At 41.6% G+C, this 21,097-nt stretch overlaps 1 protein-coding gene across 4 annotated transcripts; it reads left to right on the top strand.

The window, feature by feature from the left end:
• Nucleotides 1-2,543: 2,543 nt before the first annotated feature.
• On the top strand, nt 2,544-20,731 carry LOC5516820 (histone-lysine N-methyltransferase 2D). 4 transcript variants are annotated; one of them, XM_048723631.1, is made up of 16 exons: nt 2,544-2,673; nt 2,769-2,855; nt 3,077-3,174; nt 4,728-5,127; nt 5,449-5,571; nt 6,383-6,457; nt 6,543-6,640; nt 8,069-8,306; nt 8,488-8,710; nt 9,695-9,790; nt 10,313-10,512; nt 12,396-12,614; nt 13,182-13,425; nt 13,869-17,107; nt 18,122-18,230; nt 18,368-20,731. In XM_048723631.1, exons 3-16 carry the CDS (start codon nt 3,155-3,157, stop codon nt 18,412-18,414), a joined length of 5,331 nt encoding a protein of 1,776 aa, XP_048579588.1. In that variant the 5' UTR covers nt 2,544-2,673; nt 2,769-2,855; nt 3,077-3,154; the 3' UTR covers nt 18,415-20,731. The 4 variants fall into 4 exon arrangements, with proteins under 4 accessions (XP_048579588.1, XP_048579591.1, XP_048579590.1 ...); XM_048723634.1 differs by lacking the exon at nt 9,695-9,790 and having other exon boundaries at nt 2,587-2,673; nt 10,334-10,512; XM_048723633.1 differs by lacking the exon at nt 9,695-9,790 and having other exon boundaries at nt 2,588-2,673.
• The last annotated feature ends 366 nt before the right edge of the window (nt 20,732-21,097 follow it).

Raw genomic sequence — 21,097 nt, 5'->3', positions numbered from 1 at the left:
AGGGGGGGGCTACGAAAAATTTTAGCCACTATAAGGGGGGGCTCCGAAAAAATAAACGATCCTCTAAAGGGGGGGGTTTCTGAATTTTTTTTAGAAGCCATACTTTTCAGCTCGATATATGACATGATACAAACAAATGTATATTCCTTCACAGGCGACAAATTGACTTTTGAGGGGGGAGGACTTTGAAAAGCAAACAACATGCACTACATGCAAAACATTACATGCAAAAAAATATGAAGTATGCCTAAAATAACTACGCCTTTTGATTATGAGAGAAAAAAAATCCTGCTGATTTGACTTCACCCCCCCCCCCCCCCCCCCTTCCATTCCCCCAAAAGTCAAATGGCTTGCCCCTCAGTGTCAGATACTAAGAATGGCTGCATAAGAGATTGTGTAGATGATCCAAGTATTTTTATCTGTGTCCAAGCTACTCTCTGATGTTTGTATGGGTTTTTTTTATGCTGATGATGCCTTTGAGTTCGATGCCTTTCTGACTGAGAGCAAATCAGATCCATGAGCCTTTGAGCTTCATCTTATCATCAAATGCACCAGCCTTGATCAGATGCTCGATCGCTTTTAGGAGAAACCTTGGTAGCAGTTTAGCTTTCCCGGGTGCTGACCTTTTCTTCAGCCTCTACTGACATGACGCGATTCGCAAAATCTGTGGTATAGAGTCGGGAAACAAGTTTATTCGCAAGTTTTTTGGCAGCATTTTTCCTTCTTCTGACTTTCTTCTTTCTTTGCTCCTTTTTCTTTTGGCCACTTTCTTCCCTTCCTCAATTGCAACGCTGTCACGGTTGAATCTAGCACTTATTAATTTGTATGTGTTAGAAATCGCAGAATGAATTGAAATGAGATTCTTCTCAGTGGCATTTATTGATTGCATGTGTTCATCTATAAACTTTTAAAATCTCACTAGCAGTCCAAGATTTCGGATGTGGTTCACATCATACAAGGCTCCTGTTTTGCAGCCGGTGTTTAGCTTCCTTCACTTTTCCTACTAGCAAGGACTGGATCATCAACCCGGACAAGGAGGGCAACTTCTCAGTATTCAGTATTCATTTTGCGGATTTAAAGCCTGTTTTTGTTTATTGAGGCCGTAAGGGGGATGGATACCCTGGTTCTAGAGCCTCGAGGAACCAGGGTAGGGGAAGGGCTCCGAAAATTGTGGGGTTCTGAAAATGGGGCACTGAAAAATTTACAATGAAAGGGGGGGGGGCTCCGAAATTTTAAGGTGTCTTGAGTAAAAATCTTCCCTCCCCCCCCTCGGTGTATTTAATGAACACTTCCTTAGAGTGGTTTTCGTTAACCCGTGAAACAAAGTGTGATAGGCAAAGGGTAATAGTCAGTTAAACACAAAAGAGAACAAAAGAATCAGATCACAATAAAGTGTAATACCCTAAAGTGTAGTTCACGGGTTAATGAAAACAGGGATAATGAAAATCACCCTAATATTTTCCCATCTTTAGTAAGCTTCTATTTATGCTCTCTTGGTTTAACTTAAGGAGAGCACAACCTTAATATCTATTTTTATAACCAGAATTTTGAGAGACCTCTGTCCGAGAAGCAATTTATTAAGTTTTAAGTGTTCATAATTTCAAAATCCTTTATGGAATCTGGTTATGCAGGTCCCAACGTTGAGTCTCGACTAACCAGCGAAACCACGCTAACTAAGGCTTAAAATCCGCGAGCAATAGCAAAGTTTAGAAATAAACATCAACGGACACGAGCTACACTATAAACTTTTTAGTAAATACAGTAGTGTGCGTTTGTTGTTTGGATGCATTGTTTATTGTTGTCCCATATACTCTTAAACTATTTAGTGGATGATGTTTAACTTTTTTGTGCAGTGCTTTATTCTTTTCCCATAAACTATTTAGTGTGAATAGGGTTTGTTTATCTTTTTCGTGCGTTGCTTCATCGTTTTTCAAGAACTATTTAGTAGATATTGTTCGTTTATCTTTTTTGCCCAATGTATTTCCTTTTTTATGCCAGAATTCGAGAGGAAATCGCATTGTGTTCACAAAATGTCTTACCTGTTAGCGTAGCTTACTATATCAAACGTTCCCTCGTGCCCTTATAGTGGAGGTTCAAAGTTTCGTTTTAGTTTTGGTGTAGCGCAGCTGTGAAAACAGCGAATTTCACCCCTCCAAACATGCTATTTTTCGACTCGGCAACCCCATGTCGGACAACGCTTCTGAGAAATAAAAAAAAAGATATTTCGAAAAAACTATCCCATTTTTATTAGTTGTAGACCAAACCCTTTTGATGGAAAAAGTTTAAGGCTGACTTTCTGCATTTTATAACGCATCAGGACTAAAAAAGAAAAAACATTTTTTAGCTATCTGAGTCTCCCTTGCAGTCGTTCTGCTGGACTCGCTCAAGCGCTGCCTAGGGACATTATTATTTTACAGGCAGTAGTCTTATTTTTTTTTTTTCAAGGGGATCACCCTTCCCCCCTACAACCCCCCACCCACCCCTAATCCTGTACCACGAGGGCATTTCCAAATTCCGTGACGTGACGTGAGGAGGGCCTGGTACTCGGCCGCCTGTGCAGGCGCGGACGGTAGCTTCTCGTATCAGTGTGCGCTACTCTGCGATTTTTATCAACAAAGTTTAACCAAATTTATACCCTCATTTACAATGGGGAACTGAAAAACAATTGTGACGGTCTGTCTTATTTTAAACGATTGTCGAATACTGTGATTGATTGCAATGTAGCAAATTCTAGAATATTCTAATGGTTCTGCATCATTAAATCGTAGGATTGTAGTATCGGCCAGCCATCCTCGCTCTTCGATAAAAATTCGTTCTGATATTTTCTTCACTGCGTTATCTTAGACCAATGCACGGTAAGGCTGAATTCGTGCTACTAAATCATGGTTCTCTTGTGATTGTATTTTTACGTGCATATTTTTTATGCAGAAATAACTTAATATTCGTGTCCCTGTTGTTGTTGTGATTATCGGCATTGCCACCGGACTGGATCTAACTTTTTCTCATGGTGATGTATTCTTGGCAGTGCTAAATAGAATGCTTGTGTGATAAAAATATTTTCTCGTATTCTTTCTAGGCATTCAAGTAAAACCTTTAGTCAATAGCGCAAGGTTTATTGTGAAACAATGTTTGTACTAAAAACTACAAGCCAAACATGAACGGGAAGGAGTCGAAGTAAGTAGTAACGGAAAACTCTTATACTTACTGCATATCGCACACTCGGTTTAAAAAAACACCATTTGTGTATAAAGTTTTATGTTGGATAAGACAAACTTAAGTTAAGTAACATTAATGTGTAATCTTAGCAAATTAAATATCCAAACGTTTTATTTCAATCGCCGCTAGGATTAAACTAAATCCCTATCGATTGTTCATGCCAAATAAGTTATTTCACGCAAAAGCCAAGACATTCTAACTTGACTGTCTAATAATGGACCTTTAAAAAGCAGCATTTTAAAAATGTTTAAAGCTCAGCAAAAGCTTTATTACTGAACGCCATTAATACCAGCCGTATATCCTTATAATATTACGTTACGTATAACGTTTTTTTGTGTTTACAAGTTCTGCCATCCACTTTGTTTGTAGATTGGATGATTGTGATTTTTGGGTAATTTATTGCTGACATATTTGCAGACAATGCTTTTGTTGTGATAATTCGTGTTAAATAAAGTCCAACCTCTCAACATTGTTTTTTTTTTTTACATTAATTTGAATTTGTTTAAATAATGTTCTTTTATCCGGATGTGCGTTGGTATTGTTCTCAAGATTTAAAAGTACAAAAAGTATTTGAGGAGACTTGCATTTTGTAATAAATACACGTCAAAACAAGAATAAGCTAGTTAACATGATTATAAGCAAATGTCTAGGAGTTTATTAATGCATTATTTAATCTTATATCTCACACACTTAACATATACTAAAAGTGTTCTTTTGTATGAAATTCCTAGTTAATGTGGTTATTGCAGTATAATTAGTGTGATACTGATCGCTTCCTTTTATTGGCATTTTATTGACCATTGACATTAACATTTCCATATTGATGGCTCTGCAACAACAAGTGTAGTATAAGCTCATGACTAGGGGGATGGGGTTAATCATAGTCACAGGCCCGTACCCAGGATTTTTCTTGGGGGGGGGGGGGTGGGCGAAATCTTAAAAAGTGGACCTAGTTTTTCCGGGGGAGGGGTGAGTCCTCAGATAAAAATCTGACCACCCCAGAAAAAAAGGGGTCTTGCCTTTGCAGTACCTCCACAAGACGTTTATTGTCGGATTTGGCTACATACCAGAGAGAAAGCTTGTCTATTGGGAACCAAAAGTGGACCTTCGGTCATTGTAGAGGGGGGGGGGGTTCGCACCCCCTGCACCCCCCTGGGTAGGGGGCTGAGTTATTTCATTTCTGATTCCATTTGCAATCACAGACTGGATGACAGGAGAAGAGCAAACAGCATGACAATTGAGCCTTCAACGTTTAGAAATATTAAAGCCACAAAATCACTGTCTCTTTGTTCTTGTTGTGGCAGACATACCAAGGACAAATAAATATGTTCAGTAATAGAATAACTTTGCTGCTATTTGCAAAGTTTACACCTGAAATCATGGCTCACACTGTATTTATATGAGTCCTTAGTAACTATGTCTGCCTTTTCTATAGAATTTACCTCTATATTCCCATATGAAACAGACCCTTGTTTTGCATTTATCATGAACTAAGCATCTTTCCTTTATAGGATGACTTCGTCTAAAGGCCATGCCCCGGCCCCACCACGCCCAGCACCCCCAGTTATGACGTACAACCCCAATGAGCTTGCTATTGGTAGTGAGAAGCAGGGGTCATTTGCTGCAAGTCACAGACTTTCCCTTACAAAGAAAGATAAAAAGGAGCCTCAAGCGTTAGTCCTTAGGAAACTAGATGGTACAAATACCCACAGTCCAAGTGAGGAAAAGACCTCCCTGGCACGGGCTGGGGAAGAGATTTTGGAGACATTTTACGGGATGTTATACAAGAGTGACAATGAGACAAGAGAGTGGAGGCTCATCACAGATGGTTTTATACCAATCTGTTTTGTTAAAGAAAGCGGAAGCATCAGTAAACCATTTAAAATCATAGGAGCTGCTGGCCAAATAAGAGTATGCATTGCAGTATTATTTGTTCTGTTTCTCTATGCGACTGATCCAGTACCACAACTCTCCTGCACTACTCTGGTCTACTTGTAGCTGTAACTTTTAGGTAGACCTTAGCCAAGGAGAGTTAAGGTACTGGACTATAATATACCCCGAAGGAATTTTTTTCAGCTATTCAAGGGGGGGGAAGAGTTAATACATTTTGGGGGTATGAATGTGGTTATGAAGGTTTTTCTTAAATGCACAATTTTTGGATTTCATGTCATGACTAAAACTGTTCAAAAATTGTTTTCCTAGGTGATCTAAAAAACACTTTTTTGTTGTCAGTTATTGGAGTACCCTGTAACCCCAGATACCAAGTGTTCTAGAGTCAAGGCATTCGTCAAATGGTTGGAGGTCAATGATAATGTTTATGGTGTAAGATTTGCTAAGGAGGACCAGGCGGACCAGGTAGGGTACCGAGAGAAATACAGGACTGGTGCCCGTTTCTCGAAACACCCAAGAATTCTCGGGTCCAAAAAAACTTCATTTGCATTTTTGCTCAAAATTTCGCATGTTTTCCTTTTTAAGAACTGCTTTCATGTTTTAGAACAGTTTGAACTTCCTCTTTTTCATATTCCAAATAATTATGCTCAATAGGGCCATTTTTGAAGTTTTGCTGAAGCCAAGAAGTTACCCAAAAAGTCTCGGTTAACTCCAAGGTCCCATTAAGTAAACTCTAGCAAATTAAGCTTTTTAAAAAATACATTGAAACCTTTGGTACCTTAGAACTGCCATTTGACATTTCATTATTTGTGCTGCCATTTTCATTAGTTTGTATAGTGTTTAAATTAAAAGTGACAAAGCTTGAAAATCTTTTGTCAACAACCCAGAGACATTATCTTCATCCATTGTACTGACTACTTGCATCTACCCACCTGACCCCTCCCCTGTCATTGCATTTAACCATCTGACCCCTCCCCTGTCGTTGCATTTACCCACCTGACCCCTCTCCTGTCATTGCATTTACTTACCTGACCCCTCCCCTGTCATTGCATTTCCCACCTGACCCCTCCCCTGTCATTGAATTTACCCACCTGACCCCTCCCCTGTCATTGCATTTAACCACCTGACCCCTCCCCTGTCATTGCATTCACTCACCTGACCCCTCCCCTGTCATTGCATTTAGCCACCTGACCCCTCCCCTGTCATTGCATTTACCCACCTGTAAATATTATATTTTTGGTTAGTTATTTACTGTTCTGTTTTTCTTTTCTTTCAGTTTTATACAGCCTTGTTGCATATGAAAGACACCCTTGTCAAAATGTCAGACCTTCTCAAAAAACCTGAACAAAAAGTAATTTCAATTCTTCAATTCTTACACCCAGTTTTAAATACATGCACAATAAAGGTTTTTCCTTATCATTTTGTTTCTATTGCAGAGAGTTACACAAAAGAGCTTGGGGTCCGTGCATGGCAAAATCTCACTCATAGTGAAACTGCCAAATAGGGAAACAGCAGTGCTGTCTTTGCCTGGACTGTAAGTAAATAAATGAAGACCTTTATTTTATGAAAGGAGAGGTTAGCATAGATGTAACAGCTTATCATGAAATTAAACTTTTTGCTGTTCAATAACAGGAAAGGGACATTCATTTGTGCCAAACTTTGTATCAATAATTAACGTGTATTGTACTTTCATCAAAATCGCACGAAACATCCTTAGCTCGATTCAATAACAACAATTGAATATGCGTGAACATTCACTAGCGTCAACAGACAGTCAAAAACGCAATTGGGCACTCATTTGAATGGAATGAACCTTCTTTTGCATGTAATTGAAATATTAACAGCTACACGTTTGAACAATAATTAGCATTTATTGACAATCAGTTATAAAAAATAGAATATTCATCAGTGCTATTAAAACAAAGACAATCAATAAGCCTTTTCAGACAATCATGTTCATCAATGTGACATTCATCAGTTGTGCTTTGTTAATAGCACTAATGGATTTTCTATTTCATATAACTGATTGTCAATAAATGATGTAACTTGTCCTTTACCGGTTAATGAACTGCAAAAGGTGTATGAGGAGACAAAAAAAATGAAGAAAACCTATATGTACCTCTCCACTCTGCTTGTGTCTCCTTTGCACTCCTTCACACCCACTCTGTTACTACCCTAATGATTGGAATAAGTGCCCAGGCGCTAATTTGATCATTTGGGTCTAAGGGGTTGCTTAGTGGAAAGGGTGTGCTTATTGGGGAGGGGCACGGAAAGTACCAGCTTCTGAATAATGTAGATCCATTTTGAAAGGCGAAAAAGTCAATGCAGGCAAAATCATAGCTGTCAACTCACCTGAGGGTGTCACAAGATTTTGGACCTCATCACAATCCTAATTTTTGTGAGAATGTTAATACATTCTCTGTATTCACCTGCATTGGCTCTCTTTGTTTGTTGTTGTTTTTTTTCAAATATTTTACTGTATTTCACCCGATTTCACAAGATTTCTGTCCAAGGTGGGTTGACAGTTATGCTAAATAAAATGAAAATTTGAAGCCATTCGAGTGGTGCCATTGTTGAGATCTTTTTTAAGGGGGAGGTGGCACTCGTTAGGGAGGGCCACTTAATCATTATGGTGCGCTTACATCTCTGCTTTCTGCACTGTCTTATTTTTCTTAGATACCACTGAAAAGCCAGCCTTTGAGATGATAATACTCTGCCTTTCTAAAAAATAGAAATAAACTATACAGGACTTCATTAAAACTGTTTAAATTGGGTGGGGTAAATTAAAGTGTTTGTTATTACACTGATAATGACTCAAAAAACCTCAAAAAACAAAAAACTCTAATCTAATAAGAAAAAGCTCACTCCCTTCATTCCAAAGACCTAAATAGGGCAGCAAAACTTACTGAAATAATTAATTTATATCTCAGTTATAATTTTAACCTCTTAACACATTTCGTAGGTTGACAATGAGTGAGGTTTTCCAGCACATCTGTAAGAAGGAGGTTCTCAAACCCTCAGAACATTTGTTATCTGTTGCAAGGAAGGGTGGGAAGGAAGTCTCGTTTGAGCCAGACACTCCTCTTGGTTCCTTAAATATCCGTACTGTGTCTATACTTCATGTGGGTTCGAAGAATAATGGAGACAACGAGGAAAACCGCCAAGATGGGGTTGAGAGCCTTGTTGAAGAAGAAACTGAGGTAAAATATGTCTTTAACTTCCCTTTTACAGAGTCATTCTTGTACACAATAGAAAACTCAACAATATAATAACTGTACCTTTATCACTATTCAAGTTCTAATGCTTATCAAGGCAAGGTAAAACCCTTCTCTCTTTCAATAGCACATACTTCTTTGAATTTACCTGTCAAACTTTCAATAGGGCAAACTTTTGGAGATTCACCTTCCAAGCGGAGGCAAAACTTCCATTGAGGTTCCTACAAACATGCGTCTTGGCAACCTGTTGACGTTCATCTGCAAACGTGAGGAGTTGAACGTCCGAATGTTCACATTGCAGTACGTGGATTTCATTCATCAGTCTCTAGATATGAGCAGTCAAGTGGAGGAGCTCCACTCGTCTGAACTACGACTCATGGGAAAAAATGGTATGTAGTCACTACACACGTAATATGGGACATACCATGGCCTCTATTTAGCCTGCTTGCAGGCGGTACTCAGTGTTATTTTTGCGGAAAACCCTTCTAGCTGGGAGAGTTTTCTGCGATGATAACACCGAGTACCTCCTGCCAGCAGGCTAGGCATCTCTTGGGCTGGTAACATCCCCCTTCATACACTTGTGCAAGGAAAAATCTCTGAAATCTTTAGAAAGGTTTTAGGAAAGGTTGGGCGCACATGGATCAGTCTGGGTACCACTGGGCAGCCCCACACCTTCTCTCCCTCCCTCTCTCTCCAGCCAAGTAGCTATATTTTTGGGGTTATTATCAATCTGTGCATTAACAGCTGCATAAAAACGTAACCTTGACAATATGAAATAAGCTTCTCTCCCTCCCTCTCTCTCCAGCCAAGCAGCTATATTTTGGGGGTTATTATCAATCTGTGCATTAACAGCTGCATAAAAACGTAACCTTGGACAATATGAAATAAGCTTAAAATATGCACCAGGATGGTTATTCCCTTCATATTCGATCCTTTGCATAGCCGTGCATATATTAAAAGCAATAATAGATATTCAATGGCACACACTATCTTTTAGCTTAATGCATAATGCACAATCAAGCAAAAGTAAGCAAGATAACGTAATGGCTTTTTGGTCAAATAAATATTGATAAAGCCAGCAATAAGAGTAAATATGTTAACTGCAGTAAATGCCATTGAGGCAACCATGATGTTGCAGGCTATTTCCAGTGTCCCCCTGTTATGTCCTGTCCGTCCGCGTGAAGCCCATGCCAATTTTTCCCAGCTTTTCATTTCCCTGCTATCATAACTAATGCCGCTGACTGCAGGTTTAGGCAAAGCTTTTCTTTTCCCTGCTAACATGAATAATGCCGCTGACCACATTAAGAAACACTATGTTGATAGCTACATGAAGTACTAACCCTGCTTACATGAATAATGCTGCTGACCGCCAGGTCGTAACAGTGCGTATGGGATGCCAAGGACGATGTCGACTCATCTTTCTGATAACAATGCTAATCACCATAGCAACAGGAGGGCTTACCCATCTAGTGAGTACCATGGTCAGAAGAAAAAGTCTTATTTAGGACGAATATTTGGCGGATTCGACTACTTGTTTTTGGTGAACCTATAATTATCAAGTTGTACAAATAACACAATATCGAACTCTGATACCATCCCTGCGACCACCATGTACAAAGGGTGACCCTGCCACAACCCAACTGCTTGTGGACCCGGCGGTCTTTGCGGACGCCCCTTTGTATGGCTTCACTTTGGTGGCCGAACCAAACGGGCATGATTGCTTTTTCACAGTAATAATTTAAAGAAACAACAAATGGCCATCCTTGAAACGATAAACGCCTTTAATCTTTCAAATAGATCACATAATTCTTAGTTGACCATTTGTGACAAAAAAAAATTATACTGTCTTTTAGCAAGAGACCTTTGAAAATATTTGTTAGCAGCTTACCCTCTCTCTACACAAACACAAAACGTTTTCTCAATTGTACGCCACAGTATGGCCATGTCCCTTCTCATCAATACTCATAGCTCACATTGAGTCATTCACACAGAAGTCCGCCGTTCCTCTTTAAACGAGGACACGCTGGCCCCACTAGCGCACAGAGACAATGAAACTAAGCGGCACACCATAGATCTGGAATCCAGGGCTGACCCGGAAACCAAGCCAAGACAGCTTAATAATAATGCTCTGAACAGTGGACCATCTCCCGTGGCAGGAACACCAGAGCCAGCGCCGAGGAATAACCTACAGGTATTAATAATATGCAGCCCATACTTAACACACTAACCCCAAAAAGTGTTGACCTGTTGATGTAAAGAGGTGTAAATAGGTCTGGATCCGCCCCTGGTACTATGCTAACAGGGCCGTAGCAGGGGGTGGAGCACTGGGGGACGTACCCCCCCCCCCCCCCAATATTTTCAAAAATCATAAGGAAATGACCAGTAGGGGCGTGGCTGTGCCCTCGATTGTTTTCTTAATGTTTCTGAATCTGCACCCCCCCCCCCCCCCCCCCCCAATAATTCGAGGCCTGCTACGGCTATGGCTAGGGATGACAAAATGGCGGCTGGCAGCGCCATTTTAATGAATAAAAACTTGTTTCCTGATTCCGCAGAAATAATTCTAACCTCTAATACTGTGCACCCACTAGTTTAAGCCTCTTTGAGTAAGTAGGTCTGTTTGCTTCGTTTTGCTGTTTCTCGGACTGCTTGATGCATTGAGAGTAAGTAGGTCTGTTTGCTTCGTTTTGCTGTTTCTCGGACTGCTTGATGCATTGAGAGTAAGTAGGTCTGTTTGCTTCGTTTTGCTGTTTCTCGGACTGTTTGATGCATTGAGAGTAAGTAGGTCTGTTTGCTTCGTTTTGCTGTTTCTCGGACTGCTTGATGCATTGAGAGTAAGTAGGTCTGTTTGCTTCGTTTTGCTGTTTCTCGGACTGCTTGATGCATTGAGAGTAAGTAGGTCTGTTTGCTTCGTTTTGCTGTTTCTCGGACTGCTTGATGAATTGAGAGTAAGTAGGTCTGTTTGTTTCGTTTTGCTGTTTCTCGGACTGCTTGATGCATTGAGAGTAAGTAGGTCTGTTTGCTTCGTTTTGCTGTTTCTCGGACTGCTTGATGCATTTAGAGTAAGTAGGTCTGTTTGCTTCGTTTTGCTGTTTCTCGGACTGCTTGATGCATTGAGAGTAAGTAGGTCTGTTTGCTTCGTTTTGCTGTTTCTCGGACTGCTTGATGCATTGAGAGTAAGTAGGTCTGTTTGCTTCGTTTTGCTGTTTCTCGGACTGCTTGATGCATTGATAGTGAGTAGGTCTGTTTGCTTCGTTTTGCTGTTTCTCGGACTGCTTGATGCATTGAGAGTAAGTAGGTCTGTTTGCTTCGTTTTGCTGTTTCTCGGACTGCTTGATGCATTGAGAGTAAGTAGGTCTGTTTGCTTCGTTTTGCTGTTTCTCGGACTGCTTTATGCATTGAGGGTAAGTAGGTCTGTTTGCTTCGTTTTGCTGTTTCTCGGACTGCTTGATGCATTGAGAGTAAGTAGGTCTGTTTGCTTCGTTTTGCTGTTTCTCGGACTGCTTGATGCATTGAGAGTAAGTAGGTCTGTTTGCTTCGTTTTGCTGTTTCTCGGACTGCTTGATGCATTGAGAGTAAGTAGGTCTGTTTGCTTCGTTTTGCTGTTTCTCGGACTGCTTGATGCATTGAGAGTAAGTAGGTCTGTTTGCTTCGTTTTGCTGTTTCTCGGACTGCTTGATGCATTGAGAGTAAGTAGGTCTGTTTGCTTCGTTTTGCTGTTTCTCGGACTGCTTGATGCATTGAGAGTAAGTAGGTCTGTTTGCTTCGTTTTGCTGTTTCTCGGACGGCTTGATGCATTGAGAGTAAAGTAGGTCTGTTTGCTTCTTTTTGAAGTTGTTTCTAAATTTTTATTATTCTAAAAAAATCACGCTAAGATTTTCTATAAACAAACTGCTTCGCTTTAATCAATCAAAGCCGTTTGAGTTACTGGATCGGAAGATACTTCTATCAAAGAGAAAAAAATATAGTTCCATCCGGAAATTTTCGCTTAAACATCAAATGCAAAAATGTAACTTGAAGGCTCATTTCATGAATTTTGCCTTTGAATATTCACACAATATCCCTTTCCTTGGATAGCATTCTAATCTCAACTCCAGTCGGATGTATGGCTCAACTCCTAACCTCAGCATCAAGGCTGCCAAGCGTAAAGCACCCCCACCGCCACGCCCTCCACAGCCAACACCCCGACCGAGGTCAGGAGCAGACCAGATGCCCACGTCATCGACCCCTTCACCTCCTCCAAGGTGTCAGACCATATCAACGTCGGCCCCGAAGCCACATGTTAGAAAGCGACAGGTCAGACTACGCCCTTGTCCATGATACCATGATACTTGTCCATGATTTGGATCGAATGATAACCTCGATCTTACGACAGCGTTCTTCTCTTCCTTTGGGTAGCCAATGTGTTAGCGTATGGGGCCTCTCACCTCTGCTGAAACGGGTTCGATTCCCTGTAGAGACATGGATAGCAGCATTCTGTTTCTCGGCCCTGAATTTGACTTGTTGCACATATTTGAGCTTACTAGAAGCTTGTGTTTCTCAGTTCCAAGACGAGACATTCTAAATACATATGTAATAGGATTTTAAAATGTGAAGCGCTTAGAACATGGTATAAGCGCTATATATGTTTTATTTATTATTAAAATAAAGTAAATGTGAAATGAAAAACGATATTCTGTACAACGACACCTTGAAAAATCAAGTATTTTCAAGTTCGCGCACCTTTTGATTTGATTCATGTCTTCTTTTCTTTTTTCGCCCGTTGTATCTTTACTTTTACATTTACTCTCGGTTTATAACATTCGTTTTAGATATAGAGTCTAGGTAAGTAATAGAAGAAATAAGTGGTTATTTTATCTTCAGGCCCCTGCTCGTCCCCCGGTACCCAAACGAAGCTCATCGCTCTCTGATCAGTCAACGTTAGGCACAGCCGCTGTCAGCCTGGAGTCAGGCCTGGATGCTATTGGTAACGAGGATTCTTCAAGGCCACCACCTGTGTTTATTCCACCTCCCCCTCCAGACGACATACCGCCGCCATTAGACGAATGCGAACACCCGGTAGATCCACTCAGCGACGATGACATTCAGGATATCCCTTTGTATTCCGGTAAGTGAAGCTCAGGCGGGAGGGTGGCGAATCCCATTGCCTAACTTGACCTAAACCTAAACCTAACTTAACCACAATACTTATTTGGCACTAAAACACCAAAATACCTAATGCTAGTACTGAAGTACTAGTAAATATATAGGGTTTGGATTGGTCTAATCACATTCTGGGCTGATATTCATTTTGGACTGCAACTGGGATGAATATCATTCTCACATAATAGCGGCGAGGTCATCTGAAAATTAGTCGTAGAAAGTTTGAAGGACTGATGCTTTAAGTTTAATTGAATGGTACAATGTAGAAGGCTTACCCTAACATCTGTTTCATTGTTAAACCTCGCAGAAGACGTCTTGTATCGTCACTTATAGAGATTATAAGGCAGGATCTCGGCAATATCAGCTACTGTTCATTTTTTATGCTAAACGCTTCCACGTGCTTTTCAGGTCTTGTCCCACATGAGGACTTCTCCCCTCAACTCTTTTCCAAGGAAGCAAGCCCAAAATGGCCGACGAGCGATCAGAAGCGAGGCGAGCCTAGACTAGGGCAGGGAACAGATCAGCAACTGACAGAACGTCGTACTAGCACCCCTACTTCCCCTGATCAACCCCCTACCTCTCCTGACTCGCCGTCGACTCGTGACGAGGTTCTCCCGATGAAATTCCTGATTCCCACGCCTGATACAGAGAGGTCTGCTGCACGTGGCTCTGAGTTGAAAAGAATCCCGTTCGTAGACGACAGCAGGAGCTCTAGTCTCGATAATCTTTCCTCAGAGTGCCTGAGTCCAGACCTGGATGGAAGATTCTCGCCAGACCTCTACCACGAGCCAGAAGCACTTCCTACAACAACTTACAAGGAAGATATTTCATCTGTAGACTTACCTCGACCACCTGACGACTTTGCCGAGCCTGAGGTCTTTGTTACACAGGAGGAAAACAAAACTTTTTCAGCGCCCAGTGAGATCTCATCACTTGCCTTGTCAAAACCGGAACCTCTCGAACCGCCTGGATGTTTTGCTGAGGCTCAAGCCTCGCATGAGGACATGGGTAGTGAACTGGTACCAGGAGGCATGGTGGTACTGCCGCCACCGCCAATGGAAGCCATCGATTTTACGTCTTCCGCTGATGTCCCAAGCCCAATCCCTCCTCCTCTGGATTTTGCCACGCCAGCTATGGCCCCGCCTGTAGAGTTTTCAGACGAATCAAGTCCAAAACCACTTAAAAAGAAGCTAGTCATTAACAGCGAAGCGTTCCCGTGGTTATCAGAAGGCAACAAGTTTGATGCTGAAATTATACCCGAAGTGCCACCAATTAATAACCAGGTTGAAACTTCCCCTAATGTGAGAGAAACTTATGAAGAAAGTACTGCCAGGAGGGCAGATCTGGAGAGTGTGTCTTCAAGTTTCACAGTGATAGCTAAACAGCAGTCAGGTTTGGCTCTGGAGCAGGCTGACCCTGCAGAAAGGCAATGGGTTAGGAAATATCCCGAAGAGAAAGAATTACCTTCTGAAGATTTAGATGCCACAATTACCGAAGAAACAAAGACAATTAAACAAGATCCATTTGGTACCCTTCCCGAAGAGAGCAAGCTCAAAGATGCAATTATTATATATCCGGAAGACAAAAAGGCATCTGTCGAAGAAGCAGCTTTCGAAGGTCGGCAAGCCCCTGGAGAAGATATCATTGTGATGCAAGTTTCCGAGAAGAGGCTGGAAACTATGCAGTCCGAGTTCTATCCGGTAGATTCCCCGGATGTTCCTCCTGCTGAAGACGATGATTACAAGACTCCCTTCGATGATTTCGATGATGTCCCTGATTTGTCGCCTAGTAGGGATACCTTCAGCTCTGCAAAGGTAGAAGAAACGGTCGTCGCCGAAACCCCTGTGTTACCACAATCGACAGCAACTAAACCCGAAATGGATTTGGACAGGACGTTCCTTGCTCTCGAGGAATCCACCAGTGATCACTCGATAGGCGTCCCTAAGCTAGCGTTTAAAGCAGAGGACAGTTTGTCATCGGATGTGGTGCTCCCAAGCCCTGACAGATCCGTACCTCCGACTCCTCCCGCGGTCTCGCCCCCGGGGTCGGGATACGTGTCTCCTACGCTTCACTCCCCTCTGTGTTCCCCCCGTGTTGGCGGCGATGATGCTTCCTCTGATGATAAGGAATCATTAGCATCATCACAAGGACAGTCGCATCATACCGTAACAAGGACAATGTCGCCTGACATCCCCTCTACCCCATCTTCACCGTCGCCCCCAAGTGAACCCATCGACTTACCCAACCCACCGCCACTCACTGTGCCACCTCTAAGACGCTACTCAGACCTCGCCAACAGCGTCTCATTTGTCTCGTCGGCTTTGAAAAGCGAGCAGAAAGCGAAACAACAGGGGAATGTTACACGAGAAACAAGGCCCCCTATCCCAGTTGGGCGCCCACAGAGCTGGGCGGATATTAAACAACAGCGGAAGCTCATAGAGGAGCAGAGGAAACAGTCTGTGACAAAAGCGCAAACAACTTTTGCTTCCGAGAAAACACAAGGGGAAACCGCAACCTTAACGCCAAGCACATATAAGTTTCCGGATTCGAAAGAGTTAACAAAAACTTCTGAATCAAAGGAGAACCAAGCACCAGAAGAGAACGTTACAATAGCGAAAGATACGTACAAGTTCGAAGACTCCCAAGAGTCATCCCTTGTCACAGAATCTCAGAAAGCTGAGGTACATCCCGTACCTCGGACCTCTTACACAGCGCTTGACGACAACATCACAACGTCACAAGCAAAGCCATCTATCGCATCAGTAACAAACACAAGTAAGACATCCGCGTCGACGGCAGTCGAACTAGCGAGCCGACCTAAAAGGGAGTCTCTACAGGAAAGCCGTGCTGTGTCTTCAGGATTCCAAAGTCGGAGTGGGAGCTATCCTGCTAGCGCTAAGTCAGAGGGTAGATCGGGGATCATGCTTAGCTCACGAGGATTTTCCCTAAAGCTGCCCTCTTCGGGAAGTACGGATAGCGCGTCCGGAAATAACGCAGAAAAACAGCCCTCTTCTAGCGCTGATACTCAACCAGATAAAACCACAGCGGTGACAACACTTTATAAAGATGATGCAGAGAAATCTACTCTGGCTTTTGATGAAAAGCCCGGTGGGAGCAATACAGATGCTGTGGTTCTGAGGCGAAAAGCAAGCGTGGATGACCCTGACAAGATGGAGAAAAGGCAATCTGTCAAGGACATGATGTCGCTCTTCGGTCAGGACACGGACGATTCCAGTAAACCTACTCGTAGGTTTAGCGCCAGCGGGAAACCGCAACAAAGTCCCGCTTTACGGCTGATTGAGGATAGGATTGAGGGTCGAACTACTAAAAAGTATGGCGTCTCAGGTCTGGTCAACACCCTCTCGTCCAAGCCCAAACCTTTAGCTAAACGAGACTCAAAAACCGAAATTACTACAAAAGAAGATGGGAATGATAAACCAAAAGACTTGTGTGTTGATAGCAAGACGTCTCAACTTGACTTTAAGGAAACGGCAGCTAAGTCGAATGAGGTCTCATCAGATGAACACTTCTCTGTTGTCTCCTCTACTCAAGAGCACGCGTGTGCGAAGGAGGTTGAGGTGGTGAATCGAAGCGCTCAGGATAGGTCGTCGTGGGTGGAGACGAACTCGATCGGAAGTGGCGCTGGGGTAAGTAGTCTTTGAGGTATATTCACCATCATTTTCACCTCAATTCTTCGTCAGTTTTAACATTACAACCACCACCATCATCATCATCATCACCATCACCACCGCCATCATTATCATCCCTTTCACAAACACAATCATCATCATCATTATAATCATCATCATCATAACCATTATCAACATCACCATCACAACCACTATTATTACTACTTATTACCACCATCATCATCACCATCACCACCGCCATCATCATCATCATCATCATCATCATCATCATCACTATATTTACCACCATCACCACCGCCATCACCATCATCCCTTTCACCAACACAATCATCATCATCATTATCATCATCTTCATCATCATAACCATTATCAACATTACCATCACCACGAATATTATTACCACTTATCATTATTATCATTGGCATTATCGCCGCTACCACCATCATTATCATCATCATCACTATATTTACCACCATCACCACCGCCATCATCGTTATCATCCCTATCACCAACACAACCATCATCATCATAACCATTATCAATACCACCACAATCATCTTTATTATCATCATCATCATTATCATCCTCATCATCTGCATCACCACCACGACCATCATCTTTATTACCATCATCACCACCATCATCATGTCCACCACCATAAATATCACTACCATCATTAACACCACCATCAGTATACAAACTAATTAACCCCCTACTCATTTCCTGTGTCATCTCCTCTCTAGCTTCACATACTTATGGCGCCCATTTCCTGTGTCATTCCCTGTCTAGCTTCACATACTTATGGCGCCCATTTTCTGTGTCATTCATTCTTTAACTTTACATATTTATGGCGCCGCATAATTAACACCCTACTCATTTCCTGTGTCATTCCCTGTCTAGCTTCACATACTCATGGCGCCCATTTCCTGTGTCATTCCCTGTCTAGCTTCACATACTCATGGCGCCGCATAATTAACACCCTACTCGTTTCCTGTGTCATTCCCTGTCTAGCTTCACATACTCATGGCGCCGCAGCGCACCGATACAAATGTAGTTCCCAGGGGGCAAGTAGCTGCGATGATGGCTTCTTTCAAAAAACCGAGTTCCAAGGATGACCAAGGTGAGGTTGCCGATATTGAACTAATTATATTATTAATAATAGTAGTATTGATAATGCTTAATAATAAATATGTTGCTGAATTTGAGCCAATGATTTTCTTGATGCTAGTACTATTGATAAAATACGTTTTTTTGCAGACGAGGAACGCGATGGCATAAACGTTGAGCAAGCCGAATGGATTTAAATTCTAAATTATGACGCACGTGTTGATGTCTGTCACGTGCTGTCTTAACACGTGCTGTCTCTCAGGTGCTGATGTCTGTCACGTGCTGGTGTCTGTCACGTTCTGTTGTCTGTCACGTGCTGATGTCTGTCACGTGCTGGTGTTTGTCACGTGCTGATGTCTGTCACGTGCTGATGTCTGTCACGTGCTGATGTCTGTCACGTGCTTGTATCTGTCACGTGACAATGCCTGTCAGGCAGATGTCTGGCACATGCCGCCAGTGCCCCACCCACTGCTACGGCCCTGTGTATGTTACGTAAGGATGTATGTTACGTAAGGATGTATGTTACGTAAGAATGTATGTTACGTAAGGATGTATGTTACGTGAGGATGTATGTTACGTGAGGATGTATGTTACGTAAGGATGTACGTTACGTAAGGATGTACGTTACTTAAGGATGAACGTTACGTAAGGATGTACGTTACGTAAGGATGTATGTTACGTGAGGATGTATGTTACGTAAGGATGTATGTTACGTAAGGATGTAGGTTACGTAAGGATGTAGGTTACGTAAGGATGTATGTAACGTAAGGATGTACGTTACGTAAGGGTGTACGTTACGCAAGGATGTACGTTACGTTAGGATGTATAGGATGTATGTTACGTAAGGATGTATGTTACGTAAGGATGTATGTTACGTAAGGATGTATGTTACGTTAGGATGTACGTTACGCAAGGATGTATTTTACGTTAGGATGTATGTTACGTAAGGATGTATGTTACGTAAGGATGTACGTTACGCAAGGATGTATGTTACGTAAGGATGTATGTTACGTAAGAATGTATGTTACGTAAGGATGTATGTTACGTGAGGATGTATGTTACGTGAGGATGTATGTTACGTAAGGATGTACGTTACGTAAGGATGTACGTTACGTAAGGATGTACGTTACGTAAGGATGTACGTTACGTAAGGATGTATGTTACGTGAGGATGTATGTTACGTAAGGATGTATGTTACGTAAGGATGTAGGTTACGTAAGGATGTAGGTTACGTAAGGATGTATGTAACGTAAGGATGTACGTTACGTAAGGGTGTACGTTACGCAAGGATGTACGTTACGTTAGGATGTATAGGATGTATGTTACGTAAGGATGTATGTTACGTAAGGATGTATGTTACGTAAGGATGTATGTTACGTAAGGATGTATGTTACGTTAGGATGTACGTTACGCAAGGATGTATTTTACGTTAGGATGTATGTTACGTAAGGATGTACGTTACGTAAGGGTGTACGTTACGCAAGGATGTACGTTACGTTAGGATGTATAGGATGTATGTTACGTAAGGATGTATGTTACGTAAGGATGTATGTTACGTAAGGATGTATGTTACGTTAGGATGTACGTTACGCAAGGATGTATTTTACGTTAGGATGTATGTTACGTAAGGATGTATGTTACGTAAGGATGTACGTTACGCAAGGATGTATGTTACGTAAGGATGTATGTTACGTAAGAATGTATGTTACGTAAGGATGTATGTTACGTGAGGATGTATGTTACGTGAGGATGTACGTTACGTAAGGATGTACGTTACGTAAGGATGTACGTTACGTAAGGATGTACGTTACGTAAGGATGTATGTTACGTGAGGATGTATGTTACGTGAGGATGTATGTTACGTAAGGATGTAGGTTACGTAAGGATGTAGGTTACGTAAGGATGTATGTAACGTAAGGATGTACGTTACGTAAGGGTGTACGTTACGCAAGGATGTACGTTACGTTAGGATGTATAGGATGTATGTTACGTAAGGATGTATGTTACGTAAGGATGTATGTTACGTAAGGATGTATGTTACGTTAGGATGTACGTTACGCAAGGATGTATTTTACGTTAGGATGTATGTTACGTAAGGATGTATGTTACGTAAGGATGTACGTTACGCAAGGATGTACGTTACGTTAGGATGTATGTTACGTAAGGATGTATGTTACGTGAATAGTGTCATGAAAATTTGAAACAAATTTTGATAGGGGTGAAGTTATTTTAATATTAATTTTCCAAAGTAAACATAAGTAAACATATTATAACTAAATAAACAAAAAATGCAGATTGAAATAGCTCACCACAAGTCGTTTGTGACGTCAAAACTGATTAAAAGCTTCGTATTTATAGCGACGTCAACAAATTTCAGAATGCTTTGGGTTATCCATAACATAATGCAAACCTACAGTGAAATGCACTTTTGGTTTGGTCAAATGCAGTGATTAAAAATGCAGTGATAAAAAAGCTGATGATCATTATTTTGTAATAAAAATAAATCAATGATGATCAATGATGTTGCTGTATGGGAGGGTTTCTGAAATTCCTTTTCGCCTATTACTCCCCTTAGTTTTAAGCACGGTTCTGTTGCGTAAAAATATCGACTGGTGGGCTGACGTCTGCCACGCTCATCACAATGTTGTTTTTACAAGGCGATGACCCCATAGTTTTCAGCCTGGTTCTGGGGCGTAAAAACCAAGCGATATCGACTGGTCTGACCATAAAGGGTTCTAGTATCAGATATTTAGTCGATATTATAACAAAGCTCACAAATCTAATTTCTGATATTTATCAGATTTTATACCCTTAGAACTGCCATGTTGAACCTAGATTATTGCACCTCATGACTTTATAATATCAGATAATATTACAAGA

The sequence above is a fragment of the Nematostella vectensis genome, chromosome 2 (genome assembly GCF_932526225.1).
Source record: "Nematostella vectensis chromosome 2, jaNemVect1.1, whole genome shotgun sequence".
Lineage (NCBI taxonomy): Eukaryota > Metazoa > Cnidaria > Anthozoa > Actiniaria > Edwardsiidae > Nematostella > Nematostella vectensis.
The sequence above is the reverse complement of the archived record's forward strand: the minus strand, read 5'-3'. Positions and strand labels throughout refer to the sequence as shown.